General features: G+C 42.4%; 1 protein-coding gene across 10 annotated transcripts in view; it reads left to right on the top strand.

The window, feature by feature from the left end:
• Positions 1-393: 393 nt before the first annotated feature.
• The window catches only part of Septin11 (septin 11), a 98,139-nt gene continuing 77,753 nt past the window's right edge, over positions 394-20,779 (top strand). For 8 of the 10 annotated variants that reach the window (XM_090343382.1, XM_090343386.1, XM_090343384.1 and 5 more), the window contains exon 1: positions 394-583. In XM_090343382.1, the coding sequence (XP_090199508.1) occupies positions 557-583 (27 nt within the window). In that variant the 5' untranslated portion in view covers positions 394-556. The remainder of the gene's footprint in view (positions 584-20,779) is intronic. The other 2 variants (XM_090343387.1, XM_090343385.1) reach the window with 1 other exon arrangement.

Here is a 20,779-nt window from a genome sequence, read left to right as displayed (position 1 = left end):
TCCGCACCCCCCTCCCCACCATCCCCAGTCTCCTTTTCCCCGCCCCGCCGCTGACCCAGCCGCCCACTGCTCCCCGCGCGCGCGGCGGGACTCGGGGCCGGGACCTCCGCGCCCAGGCTTTTACTTGGACTCCGGCACTTGGTAGCGCAGGGGGTGACATCGGGATATAGGCTTAGGGCCATGCTAGAAGCACCACAGAGAGTCACCGAGAGAAGAGATGGTTACTTTAGGAAAGGTGATCGGAGCTAGCTGACCCTGGTTCGGAGGCCGCCTCGTCTGTTTTCTCCATCGGCCAGGGTCTGGGAGCCGGCTCACACCCCTTCCCGGTGGAAGCACATGGTTCGGTCCAGGCGGGTGGCCATGTTGCTGGGATAAATCGGGAGGGGCGGCGGCGTGGGGGAAGCAGATGCCGCTGGCCGCGAGCGGGAATCGGGTGCGGGCGCGAGCAGAGCGCAGCAGCCAGGCGCGGGGGAGGCGAGCCGGAGCCTGAGCGCTAGCCGCAGCCCGTGTCGCGGGAGAGCACCGGGGCGCAGCCGGAGCCGGAGCCGCAGCCGCGATGGCCGTGGCCGTGGGGAGACCGTCTGTGAGTGCTGGGGCCTCGCTTCCTTGGCGCGCGGCTGCGGGGGCGCGGGGTGGTCTCGGTTTTGGGGGGCGGTGGCGGGGTGGGGACCCGGGGGAGCCGGGCCAGGGCTCTGGACCGAGGCGCTTGGAGCTGTGGGTGTGTGCATGGATTTGAGCGCGAGTCTGGGGCGCAGGGGTGGTCGGGGAGCCGGCAAGCTCGGACCCTACCTGATGCAACAGTGGCTCGCCTCGCGCCCCGATTCCCGGGGTGTGGGAGTGGGGGGGGGACGACCCCTCGCTATCCTAGCTTTAGCGGGGGTTCTCGTGGCCGCGGCGTTTCTCGATTACTTCCCTCTGCCCGCGCGCAGCGGGGCCCTCGTGACACGGGAAAGGCGCGGAGGTTTCCTCCCGGCTCTCCCGCACCCTGGGGGCGGTCGGGGCTCGGGAGCCGCAGCGCTGTGTCTCAGGGTTGGAGAAGCGGGTCCAAGGGAGTGGGATTTCAGGGGTGGCTTTCTCCGGGCATTGTGGGATTCCGGATACCCCCAGGTCCCCACCCGGGTGCCCCAGCCCTACCCAGGATGTGGACAAAGCCCTAGATAGACACACAAAAGTTTCCCAAAGGCTCCCTTGTCGGGGTGGGTGGAAGTACTGAAATGCTGAGTGCCAGGGGCGCGGGTGGGGATGCGAGGGAGAGGGGGGAGAGGGAGGGTGGGCGCGGGGAGAATCCGGAGCCCCTGGGCCGGCGGGTGGGGGGGGGTGAGAAGGAAGAGAGAGGGAGGGAGGGGACGTGAAGGCTCGAGTTAGTGGGCCGCACCTCTTGGTGTGCTAGACTCGGCTACTCCGGAGCTGGCCCTGGGGCAGTGGGACTGGAGGACGCGGTTCCGAGGGTGCTGGACATCCCCCAGTGAAAGGCGGACGGGAAGGGTGGTGCAGCCTTCGCTTTTTTTTTTTTTTTTCTTTTAATTGAAAGAAGCCAAGCCGATCGGCCAGGCGGAGTTCCTTTTCTTTCCTCTTTGTGATGTTCAAAGTCTACTTGTGCCTCTTGGGCTCTGGGGGTGCTTCGGGTGAGGTCTTTCTTTGGGTATTCCCTCCTCCCCTTTTTCTTTCCTGCTGCAGGTGGTGGTGGGCTGAGAGGTTTTGTGGATGTAGACAAAGGTTTTAGAGAGATACTGGAAGATCTGAAAGGCTAGATTACAAAAAGCTATGCCGTCAGACCTCTTCCCACCTCACCTCTCCCAGGCTCGCTTATCTTCTGCACTCTGCAGCCCCAGCTCGGTTGGAAGTTCAAGGGATCCTTTTCTGAAAGGTTTTACCTGGCTTTAGTGCTTGGCTTCCTGAGTGTTTGAAAGACTTTTTCCACGTCAGAAAATGGACAATGGTCATAGCAAAGTGTTGCTGTGCTTCTTTTAAACTATTCGTCAGAATTCTGGTTTTGCTAGGGGTGAGAGGTGGGTAGTGGGCTGAGGCTCATTCCCGTAAGTAACTAACTCAGGAGGGTGCGATATGAGATTGATGGTTCAAAGCCTGCCCCTCTGTGAGACTCTTGCTTCCAATTAACTTCCAGAATGCCAAAAGTAAAGCTGTGGCTCAAATGGTAGGAAAACCATCCTTGAGCAGAAAAACCTATAAGACTGCGACCAGGCCCTGAATCCAAGCCCCAACAACCCCCTCCACAGAATTTTGGTTTCCTCTTGCACAGAAATTATGCTCTTGTTAATTATTGAAACTTAACTCTTGCTTAGTTTCTGAGTGAATCTTTTAATTTTTCAAGTCAGGAAACTGACATTCATGGAGATCAAGGTTATTTGATTAAATCTCTCCCTCCTATAATTATCAGGGCAAAGAGTCAGAGAACTAGAATAGCAATATATGCTATAGATAAACTGAGAATGAAAACGTTCTGTGTAGGGGTGCCTTTTTCTGTAACACCTATTGTGGGTGCATTTTTGAGGGCTGGTGGAGATGGAAGAAATAATTTACTGCACATTCTCTATAAATTAGTAAGTTCATATGTGTCAGTTAAATGGGAACAACATGTGGATTTAAGATTTACTTGTATGATCATAATTATATCCAACTCCAGGTCTGCTGTCCATATGTGAACTTAGCCCCTCAGAATACTGTAAAATAAGAGAGAAGAATTTTCAAAGTATGTGTCTGAAAGAGGTTACTTAAAAACGTTTATTGTTAGGGTCATGTAGAGAGGGTTTACAGTTACATTTGTAAGGTAGTGAGTTACTTTTCAAACATTGTTACCCCTTTCCATGTTTCTAAGAGGTTACTTTTTTCTTCAGGTTCTCAAATGCCTTAAAATTTAAAACCATAAGACTCTTCCTGTGTTCACTAGAAAGTTGAAAAGTCTTTTCATAAACTACAGAAAACGTGATCACTTATCCAAGGACTTGTTGAACCACCACCGGGCTTTACTGGTTAGATTCTTCTCTTAAATTACCTCTGCAAAACAATTCCAGTCAGTGCCAAAATGGCTCCAGTCTACAACTGTGGCCTTAAAGCCTAGACTCAGCCTCTCCAATTCCCCTAAGACTGTAATTTGAACAGCGGAAAGAAAAGGTCTGGGAGGGAAAAGAAGTAGTCCCTTGATTTGTATGTGAATGGAATTATCCTAGTGATGCTTTAGAATTAAATTTTTTAAAAGGTTGTGTAGGAAAACCTAAATATATCTCCTTTTCCTGCAGACTACCTTTTCTATCAACATGGAAGAAAAATACAGTCAGAATAACTTGCTTTCAAATGGGTGCTAATGGCTCATGCCAGTAACCCTAGCTACTCAGGAGGCTAAGACCTGAGGATCATGGTTCAAAGCTAGCCTGGGCAAAAAAGTCCCCGGGAGCCTCTTATCTCCAGTAAACTACTCTGAAAAAGCCCGATATGGCATTGTGGTTCAAGTGATAGAGCACTAGCTTTGAGCACAAAGAAGCTCAGGGACATCATCGAGGCCCTGAGTTCAAGCCCTTTGACTGACAAAAAAAGAATAAAAAAAGTAAATAAAAAATAACTTGTACAAATTTTAGTGTGGTACTATATTTGAAGTAAACAATGGCATTTGAAGGGGCAAAAATGCATCTGTGTCAAATTTATTTATATTTTTGGTAGTGGTATCCCTTTAATCTTGTCCCTTCCCACAAGCTGTTGTCCATTTTTCCTGCTCCCCCACATTGAATCCAGGACGTTGGGCTTCTTGCTCTCTACCACTGAGCTGCATTCTAGCCCATCAAATGCTGTATTTTCTATCTTCTGAAGTGGTTATATTCAACTACAAACAATTGAATCTCAAGGCTAACTTCAAATATGTTTCATAGGGAAAGTTTTTATTGATTGTGTAACAAAAGCTTCAGTTCAATGTCATTCTGTTTTTTCCAGTTTCAATCTCTATCCCTAGTGTAATTCTTTTCCCTTCCATAGAAGACCTACAGCATACACACGTGATGATTAGGAAGGACTTTTCTCTCTTTGCCATGTGTCTCCATTTGTGAATGTGTTAGTACTTTTGCATTCATGTTCCAAAGCAGCTGTTATCTTTATTTTAAACAACACATCATTTTGTTCTGCCTGGGTCCTGGGAATCACATCCACCTTTATGTAGCTAACCCACTCTCCAAATATAGCAAGCATCCTTCAAGTTACAGATTCCAACAGGAACTCAACAGAATGTTATCGGTTATTTGATTCAATCTCTTTCCCAGTGAAGTAGCTCTTGCTTTATTCCTTACCAAGCATATGTTTCAACTCTTCCACTGGTGGACATTTGCCTAGGACATCCTTCAAGACATTTGTTCATTGCTCTTTCATCTGTTAAAGCAATAGAACTAGAAAACCATTTGCTCACTCAGCACCAACCATTCTTGAGAATCTACTTGTGAGCTAGGTGCTGTCCATGTGTTGGCTATCCAGTGGACAAGAAAGAAATTCTTTCCTTATCTGGAGGTTTTTTTTTTTTTTTAATGAGAGTTTCAGGGTCACTGTGTGTTAAAGTGACAAACTGCAGTGGTGTTTGTAAACTAGGGAAGAAAACAGTGATGCATCTGGTCCTGAGTCTACAGTTACCATTCAGATAAAAGATTTTATCTACCTGGGGCCACACTGTAGGCAGTTCCTAAAGATAGTCTATCTTTAAGGGGGTGCTGTGCTTGAGGAAGTGCCAACAGAGAAATGTTAACTTCCTAACAAAAAGAAAAATAACATTTCTATGATGTGAGGACACGACTTTAGATGAGTGAGCTGGCTGATATACCTAAAGAAAGATGAGCAGAGCTGACAAAGGCCTGGGCAAGGGCTATCTAAACATTAAAGGGACTGGCCCATGTGGGAAAACTTTTAAAAGTTAGAACTCTTGTCTGCTGTAGTGGCTCATGCCGATACTCCTAGCCACTGAGGAGGCTGATTTCTGAGAATCACAGTTTGGAACTGACCAGGGCAGACAAATCCTAGAGACTGTTATCTTCAGTTTACCAATAAAAAAGCTATTCTGTGGGGCTGGGAGTTTGGCCTAGTGGTAGCGTGCTTGCCTAGCATGCATGAAGACCTGGGCTTGATTCCTCAATACCACATACATAGAAAAAGCCAGAAGTGGTGCTGTGGCTCAAGTGGTAGAGCGTTAGCCTTGAGAAAGCCCAAGGACAGTGCTCAGGCCCTGACCTAAAATCCCAGGACTGGCAAAAAAAAAAAGCTAGTCTGGAGATGTGGTTTAGGTGGTAGAGTGCCACCCATGAGTGGAAAAAATTGAACAAGAGATGTGCTTTTAAGCCCCTGTCCACATATACACGTGCAGATACACAAATTTGGACTCTGGTTAATTATGTTAATCATATATATATTGAAGACATATAAATAATTATTTTTTAATTGTATTTTATTGCTGGGGTGATATAGAGGGGTCACAATTACATTTGTCAGGTAGTGGATATATTACTTCTTGAACATTGATACCCCTTCCCATGTTTTTCTCCCACTTTCCCTCCCCACCCCCTCAGTCATCTTGTTTTTTCCCCTTTGCTTCCCTATTTCAAATAAATAAATGTATATACAATATACCAGGTTCCAAGTCAGATACAGTAACAACATGAGATAAACCATAAAGGGGGAAAAAAGAGAAAAAATTAAATAATTATTAGAGAAAGTGAGAAGTACTTGAAGTGCAGTAGTCTTCCATTTAAAATATTTTGAAAGCTGTATATGAATCACTTTATCCTTTAAGTGATCATCTTTAAAAGTGATGTGTCTACATCATAACGAAAATAGACTTAAGGAATTGGTTCAAAGTACTAAAACTATTGCCTGTACTAAACATTGGTTAAAAGCATTAAATGCATATGCCTGAATCCTAGCAGTTCTCGAGGCTAAGTTCCTTAGGATCTAAATTCAAAGCCAGCTTGGGCAGGAAAGTTCCTGAGACTCCATTTCCACAGAGGGAAGCTGGGATCACAGGTAGCCTGGAATCCTGAACTAGGCAGATCAGAACTCAGATGGGCCCTAGAGTGTAAAGCCAGACCATGATCTCAGAAATAAAGATGAAAAATGGGGCTGGATTTGTGTCCTAAGTGGTAGAATATCAGCCCATCAAGTGTGGGACCCTAAGTTCAAATCCTGGTAACATCTAGATTGGCATAAAACTCCCTTCCAACTAAAACCCTCTCCCTTGACCCACTCCCTCTATGGTAGTCCATATCTGTGATAGTTCATCTCCTTAGCTCTGGATGAGAATGGAGAAAACAATACTTGGGATAAGGTAATACTGGCAGGCTTCTGAAAGGAGTTTGCCAGGTGATTTTTTTTTTTTTTTGCCAGTCCTGGGGCTTGAACTCAGGGCCTGAGCACTGTCCTTGGGCTTTTTCTCAAGTCTAGAGCTCTGTCACTTGAGCCACAACACCACTTCTGGCTTTTCTGTGTATGTGGTACCGAGGAATCGAACCCGGGTCTTTGTGCATGCTAGGCAAGCACTCTGTCACTAGGCCACACTCCAGGCCCTTGCCAGGTGATTTTTATCTGAAATGAAACATATCACCTCAGCCCTGGCCTGAGTTTTCTCAGAAGTTTCTTCTCAGAAGTGGTGAAAGCCTGGATGTTCCAACCATCTTGCCTTTTTGAGTCAGCATCAGAAAGTATGAGTACACTGCTCATTGACTCGCACAGGAAGTCAGTCTATTTGTGAAGACATGTCTTTCCTGTCTGCCTGCTGAGGAGTGGGCTGGCTTGTGATTCCTTGGGAGAGAAGAGAGAAGAGACAGGCTGAGTAAAGAAAAGGAAAGCATCCTGCTTCACAAAGGTCAGCTTTGGCATCTAGAAAATAGATTCCAGCTCTTGCATTTTCCCATTGTATAAAAAGAAATCAAAGTCAACACAAGTTTACTTTCTTGTTTTTTGATAAATAGTATTCCTTGGGAAGAATTTACAGAAATTCTGTTGTTTTCAATACTGGAGCTTGAAGTCAGATCCTGAGTTTTGTACCTTATTTTTATTGTCATGGATCCATTTCCTGCTTAAAAAATACGTGTGTGCAGTGGCTCACGCCTGTAATCCTAGCTGTTCAGGAGACTAAGATCTGAGGATCAAAGTTCAAAGCCAGCCTGAGCACAGAGGGACCTGAGACGCTTATCTCTAGTTAACCTCTAGAAAACAGAAAGTGGGGCTTGGCTCAAGGGTAAGGTGGTAGCCTTGAGCTGAACAGCTCAGGAACAATATCCAGGTCCTGGGGTACAGTGGTAGCCTTGAGCTGAAGAGCTCTGGGACAGTGCCCAGGCCAAGTTCAAGCCCCATGACCCCCCCCCAAAAAAAAAAATGTGTACGTGCATGTGCCTTGGGGCCTGAGCAAGCTGTCCCTGTCCCTGTTCAGGCTAGCTCTCTACCATTTCAGCCACAGCTCCACTTCCCACTTCCTGCTTCTTGGTGGTTAATTAGAGATAAGAATGTCATGGACTTTTCTGTGATCCTCACAGCACTGGTTTTGAACTAGGGTCACAGTGATATATATAGGTTAGAAATCGAGAAACAGGAATCATTTTTGACTTTGTAATGCATCTGTCGTATGTCCTATGTGGAGGTGGTGATGTGAAGTTGGGATAGGTAGCTCCTGCCACACTCATGAAGTCTCTCTGAAGGATGGACAAATAGCTGGGCTGATCGAGGAAAGCGAGCTGGAGGTGACTGTGGAAAATGATGATGAAGAAGGAACACAGAGAAGGAGGGTGTACTTACAATATGAGAACCAGTTTTCCTCTGTCTAGACTTAGCCTTGAGTCCTTCAAGATTGAAAACTGCAAATTTTTGTTTTCTGTTCAGCATAACTGAGACCTGAATGGTAGAACAGGAGGAAGATGGCAGGATTTGATAGTACCTTGGACCTGAACTGGCAGTATTGTCTCCAATGGAAACTAAAAGCCCACTGGGTCTTAGGAGTTTAAGGGAAAAATATGCTAAAAGCAGTTTTCTTAAGACTTAAGACCTTTTCATTGAGCTCATATCTTTGAGTACTATTTTTTATAAATATGAACATATATATATATATATATATATATATGTGGGTATATATATTCAGAGAGAGAGACAGACAGACAGACACACGCCCAATCGGGGACCCACTAAATTATTTAGACTTGTTTTTGAAAATTTTGACTAGCACCTTTGTGAACAGGTTGCCTGTTTAACATCATTATTCCCCCAATTTTTTTTGTGATGCTGAGATTTTATTTTATTTTATTTATTTATTTTTTTTGCCAGTCCTGGGCTTGGGCTCAGGGCCTGAGCACTGTCCTTGGACTTTCTCAAGGCCAGAGCTCTACCACGTGAGCCTCAGCACCACTTCCGGCTTTTTGCTATGTATGTGGTACCAAGGAATCGAACCCGGGTCTGCGTGCATGCTAGGCAAGCATTCTACCACTAGGCCAAACTCCTGGCCCCTGTGATGCTGAGATTTTAATTCAGAGTCACACTTGCTAAGCAGTGTCTGTTTAGCTATTTTTCAGGTAGGGGAGCATCTTGTTTTTCTTTCCCAAACAGCTTGGACTATAATTCTACTTTAGGATTCCTGAATAGCTAGGATAACAGATGCCTGCCTGCCACCATGTTTAGCTTTTTGTTGGTTGAGATGATGTCTTGCTTTTTTATTGGCCTGGGCTGGCCTCAAACTGTGATTGATTCACTCAGTCTCTACCTCTTTAGGATTACAGGCATGAGTTATCATACTGAGCCCAATTTGGCTTTATTATTTTGGTGGTACTGGGTTTTAACTCAGGATATGTTACCACTTGAATCACACACTCAGCACCATCCTTTTTAGGTTTCTGAGATAGGGTCTTACTGGCCTTGAGCTTGTTTTGTAGCCCAGACTGGCCTCAAATCCATCTTCTTTCCTTTGCCTCTCAAGTGCTGGGATTACAGTGGTGTGTACCACCACAACTGGCAGTATTTTGACTTTTAAGTTTATTCTATTCAAATGACTGTCAGGACAATTCTATTTCCATTCTCACAGAGTACCTAAGAAGTAATATGGACAAGAAAGTAATACACAAAGTAGTTGTCTGATTGAGCCGGTAGTGGAAAAGCCTAGTTTGGGAATCATCTATATTAGTCGGTTACTCTAAATTATATTGAGGAAACATATTGGCTCTGAGGGTCTTGTCTGTTCCAACCTGTGCTATACTGAGGCTGTATTGACTCCTGCTCCCAAGCCAAGCTTCTCTTTCTGAAAACTACCATTGAGATTGCAGAGGGAAAAAGACATGCAGGCTCTGAGTTGACTTCCATGAGTCCCTTCCACATGGATTGCACAGGCCAAAGTCAGTGATCCTTCTCAGTTCAGCAGGGTGAAGCGTTGGAAGTTACTTGGCAAATGTAAGAGCCTGGAGGCAGGAAGTAAGTCTTCCTCTAAGGAGTCAGTGTTCTCAGTGACAAGCTGATTATAGCATTCTATATTATGAAGCCAAGGGGGCTTTATTATTATTACTATGTTTTTGTTATAATGCCAGGAATTGAACCTAAGGTCTCAGGAATGCAGGGCATCCTGCTTTTGAGATACAACACGAGTCCTAAGAATTTAGATATTTATTTTGGTAGCACTGGGGTTTTATTTCAGGGACTTGCCAGCTTTTTTTTTGGCTTTAGTTTTTCAAGTAGAGTCTTAAACATTTTTTCTGGTCTAGCCTTGGGCCACAATCCTTTTACCTCTGCCTCTAGAACTGTTGAGATTACAGACATGAGCAACTATCCGTGGATTGTGGTTGGCCTTAGGCTACAATCCATGCTTATATCCAGCTTTTTTTTTTTTTTCTTCTTAACTGTCTATCTGTATGATTTTACTTTTATTTGCCCTCTTTCCGATTCCAGCTGAACATGGTGGTCTGAGGGGGATGAGTGTGTGTGTGTTGGGGGAGGGCATGAGAGCATTGGGATAGTTTGCATTGTTCACCCGCGATGAGCTTCTGGTGGCGTCATCACTGAGGAAGTGACCTTCTGTAAGACCTGTGCTTCTCCTCGGTGGCTTCAGTTTGGGATTGGACTTTGAGAAAGGGTTGTGAGGCCATTAAGACTTCCAACTGCTTGACAGAACTGTTGCCCTTCCCTGGGGATGCTTCCCAGCACATCTGTTCTGTCCCAGCACATCTGTTCTAGCGTGCAGATGTCTCCAAGGCTTCCCCGCACCCTGCCTCTGGTTTGGGGACCGGAGGCTGCAATGTGGAGCATGTTTGGCGGATAATTCACACTCTGGGCCCTGGTTTGCTGGGTTTCCAAGGATTTATCTTACTGTTTGGGGCAAGCTTTTTGGACATAGGTAGTTTACTGCAGAATAGTATAACTGGGCCTCGAGGAGGAAGTTATGCGTTAGACGAGTTAGTAAATAAGTGTTAACGGTGTCATCCAGAAGGAACAGCATTATCCTTCTGTGCACTCCTGGCCACAGGCCGCCCAGTTCCCAGTCAAAACACTTTTGAGGATCCAGCCTTCTGCCCCAAGCTTTACTCTGCCTCCTAGCCTGCGTTCAGTAGTAGTCCACCACAGTTTTGTGACATACACAGTATTCCAGAGTCTCACTGTCATTTTAAGTGATTTTTAAAAAATAATAATATAATGAGGAATTTTAAATAATGTATTTGGGAGTTTGAAAAGCATAGAAAGCTTCCTTACCCAAAGTAGTAGATTCTAGCAGCCCGTAGCCGTGATCATGCTTTCCTAGAATGGATTTCCAGATATAAGAGAAGGCATCTGCTGTACCCTCCCAGACATGTGACTGACAAAGGAAAACTCTTTCGGCTCAATTGACTAAGTCTACACTGGACACCATGAGTTTGGACTCCATATTTTCACCCTTCATTCCCCCCACATTATTAGCCTTTTTTTTTTTTCTCAAGGCTGGTATGCCACCATTTCCAGATTATTGCTGATTAATCCGAGTCTCACATTTGTCTAGGAGTACTGACCTGGAACCATGATCCTCAGATCCCAGCTCTAGGTGTGTAGCCTTGAGCCACCACTGTCCAGCCCCTCACTTTTTATTTCACTAGCTGTTGCTGGGTGAATCGCAGGAAGAGGAAGATGCCATAGGTCTCCCAAACTCCCTACTTCTTCTCACTCATATCCATATCTACATGGCCACAGGATCTCCAGTCCACAGAGCAACCCTCAATTGATGTTCCACAATGGAATCTGGTGGGTGAAGACTTACTTTTTTTTTTTTTTGGTCAGAAAGTCGGTTTTGACAGTTCTGGTCCATGACTTTTTGAAGATCTGAGCCTCAGCCTAAGAGTGATTAGCTCTATAAGCCTCCATACAGTGATTGCCCTTCTTCCTTATTTCACATGCTAGTCCCTATTCCATTTCTCCTGGATTGCTTCACAAAACAATTGCATGCATGTAGATGTCTCTAGTCTACATTTTGGAAAAATCTAGGTGAAGTGTTTAACTTCCTGGTTTGGGCTTTGCTTTTACCTCATAATAGTAAGGGAATGTGACTGTTTTGTAACATACAAGCTAGTTTTGATGTTTAAAACTGCTCAAAAGAAATTGACATAAGTTTTTGCTTCTGTGGGACTTCAAACTTTTGTAAACATGAGACACAGAAAAGAAGAAAAAAGATACCTTACCTAAACTTCCCTAGAATTTTCAGTTCTAGTTCTTCTAAACTCCATGTCTCGGGAGTGTGTAGTATGTACTTTATGACTTGTTTCATTGACATATTTCTAGTCATATTTTTATATTTGAGGGAATTAGACACTGAATGAATGTGGAAAAGTCTGATATGGGCACCCAATTATGAACCCTAGCCAAAGCTTAAAAGTGTTTTGAAAAATTAAGGGAAAAATCTCAGCCTATGCTGCCTGGGTAGATTGGAAAAATTAGAGTATGTTAGTTTTCTCTGGCTGTGACAAAATACTTGAGCAAAACAACCTGAGGGAAGAAGAATTTATTTTGGCTCACACTTTGAAAGGTTTCTAACGTCCTTGGCTCTGTTGATTCTAGGCTGATGGTAAGATCCACCATTGCAGTGTAGGGAGCTTCTATTAGCTGCTCGCCTGGTGGCCTGGTGGTAGCCTGAAGAAGAGGCAGAAAACAATACATAACTTCCAAAGCCCCATCCCCAGTGACCCATTTCTTTCAGAAGGATCCTCCCCTTAGAGGCCATTTTAAGGCTCTGGATTGTCTGCCAAGACCATGTAAGATAATTGTTCAAGTCAATTCTTTTCTTCACTTTGTATGAGCTTAGTCAAGTTTCTAGAATTGCATCAGAGAACTTAGAGGATAACACAGACCAAACTGATTCATTCTTAGATTCTCCCCCAATTCTACCTTTGCCTCTATCTTTGACGTGTTCAGTTTGATTTCCTTGTGTGGACAGTCCAAGATTAGTACCTTAGACTGTTGCAACAATTGTGCTGTTTACCTGTTACATACCTCTTTGTTTTCAGAGTCTTTCCCCATCCTGAGTCAACCTCTTAATCATCTCTCCCCTAGGCAGTTGTTGAAGGGAATGCTGGATGGTTTGCACTGAAGTAGTTTTGTTATCTCTGAACCTGCTCAATTGGTAGTCATTAGATTTGCTCCATTCTAAAACTAAAGTTCCAGATTATTTTATGACCCTAAGGTTGGGAATTAAAGTAATGGAAATTTTAGATTTTAGACTCCCAGGCTCTAAATCCATGAGTTCCACATCAGGCCTGGCCACAAAGCCCTTTATACCAAGTACAGAGAGAGAGATGATGAAGGGCAGAGAAGAGGAGATTTATTACATGATCCCTGGAATACCATGAAAAAATAGCACTGTCACCATCTTCTAGGTATACACATAAGTCTTAGCTATTATAGACGAAGAACTGGAGGCAAGGAAGAGAGATTTGCATAAAGAGTCTTAGTCACAGGTTGAGCCTCGCTGGCTATTTTCTCAGAACATTTCACAGAAGTTATTAACTGTCATCATTGGTGAGGATAAACAAGTCATCATTCCAGATGAGAGATCCATTCTTAGGAATCTCTATTTTTCCTGAGGGCTAAATTTGGCTTTTTCTTTTTTGCCAGTCCTGGGGTTTGTACTCAGGGCCTGAGCACTGTCCTTGGGTTTTCTCAAGGTTAGAGCTCTATTACTTGAGCCATGGCACTATTTCTGACTTTTTTTTCATGTATGTGGTAAAGGGGAATTACACCTGAGGATATGTGCATGTTAGGCAAGAACTGTACCACTAGGCCAAACTACCAGCCCCTTGGCTTTTGTTATGGATCATTCTTGTCCTTCCTGGAGCTTGAGGTGATGACAAAGCAATTTCCAAGAGGATGGCTTAGAGCTGAGAGACATACAAAGTGGGCCTGGGAATGCCAGGTTTTTCTTCTGCTTTAATTCTTGTAAAAACCCAAGCCTTATTTCTTGCCTTTCTTCTAGTTTGTCAATATGGGGAATTTGGGTCAGTATTCAGAAAGCAAGGGTTCATTTTATTTCTCCTCCTTTCCTCATTTATGGTGTATTTTGAGGAGCACTTGAAAGTGACATCTAGCGATCTTAGGCTACTGCTAGAAATTTATTTTTGGCCAGCATCATTGTCTTGCCCCTGTAATCCTTAAGGTACTCTGGAGGTTTAGTTCTGATCATGACTGTAAGCCAACCCGAGCAAGAAAGTCCATGAGATTCTCATCTCCAGTTAACCAGGTAAGAGGTAGAAGTCGAGCTGTGGATCAAGTGGTAGAGTATGAGACTTAAGTGGGAAAGAAAGTTAGCACCCAAACCTACAGTGAGCTCATGCCTCAGTCCCAGCACAAAAAGGCAAAAACAAAATCTCAGTCTTACAGACTTAAAAATAACTTTCCTAACTCCAGGTCCTAATTGCTTTGGCTAACGGAATTTGTATTTCCAGAATAACCAGCCCCTGCAACTTCTGCTGCCCTGTCCTAGCACATGCATACATGCATGTTTCTGCTTGGGGGTTCTGTGTGTGTTTGTGTGTGTGTGTGTGTGTGTGTGTGTGTGTGTGTGTGTGTGTGTGTGTGTGTGTGTGTATGTGTGTGTGTGTGTGTATCCATGTCTATCCTGGGCTGAGATGCAAATTTTCCCATGTGACTTATTGAACTTTTTAAGCCACCCCCCCCTCCCATTCTGATATAGGTGGAGCTTTTTTCATTTCCTTTTTTTTGCTGTCTTTGGTTTGAGTTTTTGTATTTTTCTGGTACCAGATCGAAACATAAAAATTTGATCTTTTAATCTATTTCCCTTTACTTAGTCCAAAATAAGGGGAAGTAATTCTGGATTCAACATACTTTCATGTTATTGTCATGATGATCTTCATAATTCTTTCTCTGAGGCTCTCGATTCTTAGAGGGGAAAACTGTCTCATCCGTAGATGAATGCTGAGACCATGGTCCTAGTTTTCTTCCTAGGTTTTGCATTCACTCAGTTGGCTTGAGTGTTTGGCCCAAATGGCCTGTCTTTTATCCTTTAATTTTTAATTCTAGGTATGAGAAAAATTAAATACTAAAAACAAAATAAGTTATTTTCTATCCCCAAATAAACAGTGTAGAAGAAATCTTAAGAAACTTGAAGCTGGAATATGTGGTTTCTCCACTAGCACTGGACTCATTCAGATACCTGTCTTTAAAAGTTCTTGTGAAGTGTTATGACCACATTACTCTTTGGCTGAGCCACTAAATCCACTACATTCACCATATCGAGTACATTGTTGTCCAAGTCCCAATTGTGCAATTGCACATGCTTTCCTGTGAGAGATTTCAAAGGGTAAATGCCGATCTGTACAACAACCTGGTGGATTATTATTCTTGATCCAAGACTTGGAGGTACCTAAGGTAAGCAGTTTTGATCTCAAGGTCATGTCTTCTGACTGTTGGTTTTACCCCACTCTTAGAGAATGCAGATTCTTCTACCTTATCATTCAAGCCAAACCAAACAAAGGTATATGGATGGTGAAAGCTGTGGCTTGACCAAAAGTGGGTATTGAATACATAGACGGGTAATGGTTTGCGTGGGTGAACTGTTTCATCACCATAAAGAGGCAACTTTTAGGAGCTAGGTGCATAGCTCAAGTGCTAGAGTGCTTGCCTTGCAAAAGTAAAGAAAGCCCTGAATTTAAGTCCAGTATGGCCCTCAAAAAAACAAAAGTCAGAAAAAAGGTTGAGCTTAGATAAAACAGTTACTGAGCCAGGCCTCTTTTACCTGTGTTTATATTGAATATTGGGCTTATGCATAATTTAAAACGCTGAAACATTATTTATATGCAATATTTATCATTGAGCTTATTGAATGCCAGCAGGGTAGCATCATGGAAACTTTACAAGGTAGGGAAAAGGTGAGGATCATTTTTAGCCCACTGTCCTCAGAACATTTAGACCCAGCTCAACCTAAGTTCCCATCCAGTAGTTTAGTGCTTTCTGACACAGGTGCCATGCCCGCTGATTCTCATGCTGAAGTCTGAAGTGCTAAGTCTCTCCTATCCACATTTCCAAAGATAGAGGACCTCCTACACACATGTTTTGCAATGTTATAGATACTTGTGTTGGGAGAAGTGTTTTGGTCATCCACAGCAGAAGGGATTGGTTTATGAAATGTGGAGTTGAAATTTATGATTACTGCTGGTAAGAAGTTATTATAGGAAATGCTTTTGTTTTCTTTCTGTTTCTAAAAGAAGCCCTTTGTGGCAAGGTCATTTCAGTCATGTGGACACATCGAAGGAAATAATGGAAATAATGTTTGCATCAGTGATTCCCCTTAGAGCATAAAGCAGGAATTGTAGCCATGGATTTGTTGTTGAATATAAGAGGTGATCATGATTTTCTCTTTAGGATGGAGTGCAGAATATGGATATTCCTAATTTGGAACTCTATACTTAGAATCTGAGGATGTAAGGTGAATGAACTTATAGTGCTTAAGCATCTCATATCATCAGCAGTGCTCACAGGCCTTGGCTAAACTCTCCTATTGATAGATATTGAAAAATTCAGCATTTTCTGTAAGCCTTCAGTTGTAACATGACCCCATTTAAAAAAAAATACATTTCAAGCAGAGTCTACCTTTTGGGTTTTTAGCCTTTTGCAAACTGTTTCAGAAAGATGGGGAAAGTCTGTCAAATATCATCTATACTGCTGTTTAGTTCAGTATTCTTAATTATTTGCTTAGTGGAGATAGTGAATAGCTGGATAGTACTTTATGTGAGTCAGCTTTCTGTTGCTGTAACAGGTATTGGAGATAGGGCTGGGAGTGTGGCCTAGTGGTGGATCGTCTGTCTAGCATGTGTGAAGCCCTGGGTTCAATTCCTTCTGTGTATGTGTACCACATACACAGAAAAAGCCAGAAGTGGTGCTGTGGGTCAAGTGGTAAAGTGCTAGCCTTGAGAAAGCAAGGAGAGTACCCAGGTGCTGGGTTCAAGCCCTAGGATTGGCATAAACAAACAAACTGAGACCATCAACTTACTGAAGAGAAGAGGTTTACTTTGGCTCACAGGTGAGGGTGGCAGCACACCATAGTGAAGAGTCTTGTGAAGGAGAGCTATTGACTTTGTTGTCCTGGTAAAAGAGATTCAAGGGAAGGTGCTTGGATACAACTGTCTCCTTCAAGGATATGCACCCATGGTTTAAGATTGCCCATGAGATTATGCCTTTTAAGATTTTTATCATGTCCCAGTGGTATCAAGTTGGGACTTTTAATGCTGGGGCTTAGGGAATATTCAGCATTCAAACTCTAGCCAATCATCCACTCCAGAGGTAGAGAGGCAGGATGATTATAAGTTTGATGCCAGGGATCATAGTGACACCTTGTCTCATTTCATGTTCTGGAGTTTGAACTCAGGGTCTTATACTTGCTAAGCAAATTTTCTGCCATCAAATTATACTTCCAGCCATGTTTTTTCACTGTTATTTTTGAGGTAGGGACTTGCTTCCTGACCAGGCATGTACCAGGGAGGTGAATACCTATTTTAGGCTTCCCATCTTTTCCCATCATAGCTAGGGTAACAGGAATTTAGGACCATGCTCAGCTCTAGGTTGAGAAGGAATCTTATAAACTTTTCTGCTTAAGCTAGTCTCAAACTATGATCTTCCCAATCTCAGACATCCAAGCAGCTAGGATTACAGATATGAGACACTGGCACCCATCTTCAAAAACTTTAATTAAAATAAAAAAGATTCAAACTATAGCTTACCCTATATATTAATGCTACCACATTCATCAAGATCTATATCAGTTTTTTGCAAGTAATATTCTCATGAAATGAGTCTTCTTATCTCTAATTGAATCTGTAATAGAGCTAAGAACAAGATTTAGGAAGACATTTCATCAAATGTCACTCTCCTTTTTAATAACAAGTGAGACAAGCAACTGTTAAGGCCTTTAAAATGACTATGACCTTATTACATAAACATAACAATGATTTTTAGCAAAGAGGGCACAAGATCAGTATGAGTAGTTTTTTAACATTAAGTTTATACATTTTGAAATGTTTTTTATAGTATATCAAATTTAAATATAGGACATTCTGAAACAGAAAGTATATAATCTAGATCTCAACAAATATTTATTTTTATTGTCAACAGAATGCTTATGCTTTTTGGGGGTGAGAGGGAGTGGATTGTCAAGGCCATGCCCTTATCTTTTTTACATTTTGGTTTGTTTGTTGTTGTTGTTGTTTTTTCCAAATAGGGTCTCCTGCCTCTGCTAGTCTTGAACTACAATTCTTTGATGTCTGCTTCCCTAGTAAGAGGAATAACAGACATTCACCACGTAAAGAATTGAGCTACCTAACTTCAGACTGCTATAACATTAGTAAGAAGTAGATATTTACTTACCTATTTTCTTTAAGATACTTTATAATCAATGATTGATAGGTGATGGTTTTGATAGGCTTATTTGGTTCCAAATTTTGTTATTGGTGGTATATATAAGATAGTAAGGGAGTTAAATACATCAAGCTTTGATGAAAGGGACCCTCCTCTTTTAACTCATGTATTTGAGGAAGAAAAAGTATCAAGAAGGATGATACTCAGAGCTTTTAGACTACTGTAACTATACAATATGTGTCACCTCTGGGTTCTGGCTAGAGAAAAGAGGTCCCTTGTACCATAGTTTTGATTTTTATTTTTTCAAGAGGAGGTAGACAGAATTCAAACTGAAATTTTCCCATCTGAAAAATTTGGCAATCTTAAGTAAAATATTTGAAAAATACAGTGTGGGTCACATAAACGTTTGTGAGTGAAGTCTGCCAATTTGCAATTTGATTTCCATTGGGGAAAAATTTTTGTTGTATTTGAATGAAAAAAATCATTAAATTTTTGATATGCTTTTTAGAATGCTTTAAAATTTGAACAGTTTAACGCTTTTTTGCATGAAAATTAGGATTGTTTTGAATATAGAAGAAAACCAAATTCTTTTTTATTTTTTGACTTCTTGAACTTCACTTGTGAGTAGGTTCTTTGAGGACTGCACTCAAGCCTTTCACATACTTCCTTAACAGGAACTCTGAGCAACTTTGGGCTGCTGGAGATGAAACTGAGAGAAGGGACTGAAGTGGGCAGGGTTGAGCAGAGACAGAGTCTACAATGTGCTCAGGCAGGCCAAGGTGCCCAGTAAAACATGCCATGTATTGTAAGGGGGCCCTATGTTTTCTTTTTAGCAGAGTCCATTAACAGTTAATAGATATTCCCAACAGGCTACCTTATTGAAGAATTTGTCAACAGGATAATATAAAATGCAAGTAGGTAGATCCTAGGAGAAGGTCTTTTACCAGACTCAAATACATTGTAGGTCACAGAACCAGGAGGGATTTGAGAGGCTAGCAAATCCAGGACCTTCCCTTTAACATGAGGAGAATGGCTGGGTGTGGTGGTACATGCTTGTAATCGCAGTTATTAGAGAGTTGGAAGCTAGAGGATCCAGAGTTCAAAGGCCAGTTCTAGCAGTGTTAGTGAGACTCTTATCTTAAAAACAAACTAAAAAGGGCTAAAGGGTTTAGAGGATGGCTTAAGTGGTGGAGGACTGGTTTAGTATGAGCAAAAGCCTTGTGTTTGATCCTCAGTACTGAAAAAATGAAAGCCCTGGGGTAAGGCTGAAGTTTACATTTTTCATTATTGTCCAGCAGGATTCAGTACTGTCCCTTCTTTTCCCCTTTCCTACCTATAGAAAATGTGTCTTTTAGGAATTTGTGGTGACAGCTCTTAAGTCTTAGGAAAACCCTAAAGACAGATGTTTAGTAAATAGATGATTTAGAAAACATCTTCTTAGCCCATCATTCCAACTATGTCTAGTTATTATTAGGACATTTCTGTTAATATTTGTTTCTTTGTATGTGTATTGATACTCCCTCTCCAGAGCCTACCTTTTTCAAATTAATGATTCTATTAAACAAACAACCATCTAGATCACCAACAGTAAAATCATAGAGCAACAGCAGGCATGGTGTGACATACCTGTAATCCTACTATCAAGAGACGGAAGTAGGAGGATCAAAATTTTGAAGCCAGCTGAGACTATACAGTGAAACCCTGTCTTAAAAAATTAGAATGGAACAAAAACAGTGGCAAAATTGCCCTGAATTCTGTAGCGTTTCCCAGTAGTGGGTTGAACCACATGAATAGTTGATATTGAGCCAGTTCTCTTCACTACAAAAATGGTAATTTCATAAGATTCAAGGCAGTAGCCTGAGCGAAACAGCACTAAGGAGTTTTGGGGTATCTTTCTTTTCTTAGAGACATCCTGGAATATTCTGTGTGTTCTTGAGCACACAGCTCTCGGAGTTTGCCCTGCATAGGAGCATGTGCCCGGGCCTTTTTTTTTTTAAATTGAGAAACACGAAATGGAGAGTTACAGGTCCTGGTGTGCACATGTGGATGTCTCTTCCCCTCACATGCTATGTTTGGCTATGGACCCCTCCCTTGCCTCCAAGAAAGAACTGCAACTAGAGCCAAATGCTAGATTTGTCTTGAATTTTGCAGGCCAACAGAAGTAAGTTGGAACGGGAAGTACATCTCATGCTTGATCTTGCTGTGCAGTTTCTGGTAGGTTCCATAGCCTGCACAGATGACCTGAGACTTCTGAAACACAACCTTGTTATTATTATATCTGTCCTGTGTAGTTCTGATTTCCAGGAGGAAATGAATGGGCCCAAATAAGCAAGAGAATAGACTGGAAATCTGTTCTGCAGTTTTTCTCAGTTGAGTCCCTTGTCTATTTTTGTTTGTTTCTGATTTCTAGGAGAAGTAACATTGTAGCATTTTGTATCTTAAAGAAATAAGGTGTAAGAATTTTAAGTGGCTAACTTGGAGAGTTAAGGAAAAATCGAAATGTTATGACCTCTGAATTGCATTTCAGGACCCTGACCAAATAAAATAAATCTTTGACTTTAGCCATCAAGGGAGTTAGTAAATGTATGCACGTTCATTTTTCTCAAGAAATTAAAAAAGAGAAACCCACCCACATCCAATCAATAGATGCAAAGCCAAATTCTCTCAGCTTCGTGGTTCATAAAGAGCAGAGTGTCCCACAGCTGAATAAACATTATTAGAGAGTCAACACAAACAGCAACATGGAAATGGGATCTTTCTCTACAGCTCGAAGCCAGAGCATTAGTTAAAAATTCACTTCTGACATTTATAAGTGCTTTCTGAACATTAGTTAAAAATTCAGCATCAGGCATTGGTGGCTTATGCCTGTAATTCTAATTACTCTGGAGGCTGAGATTGGAGTATCATGGTTCTAAACCAGCCTATTTGCTTTGGTAGTTAATTG

Source organism: Megascapheus bottae, chromosome 13, assembly GCF_031878675.1.
Source record: "Megascapheus bottae isolate mThoBot1 chromosome 13, mThoBot2.hap1, whole genome shotgun sequence".
NCBI classification, from domain to species: Eukaryota; Metazoa; Chordata; class Mammalia; order Rodentia; family Geomyidae; genus Megascapheus; species Megascapheus bottae.
This window is presented reverse-complemented; position numbering and strand designations above follow the sequence as displayed.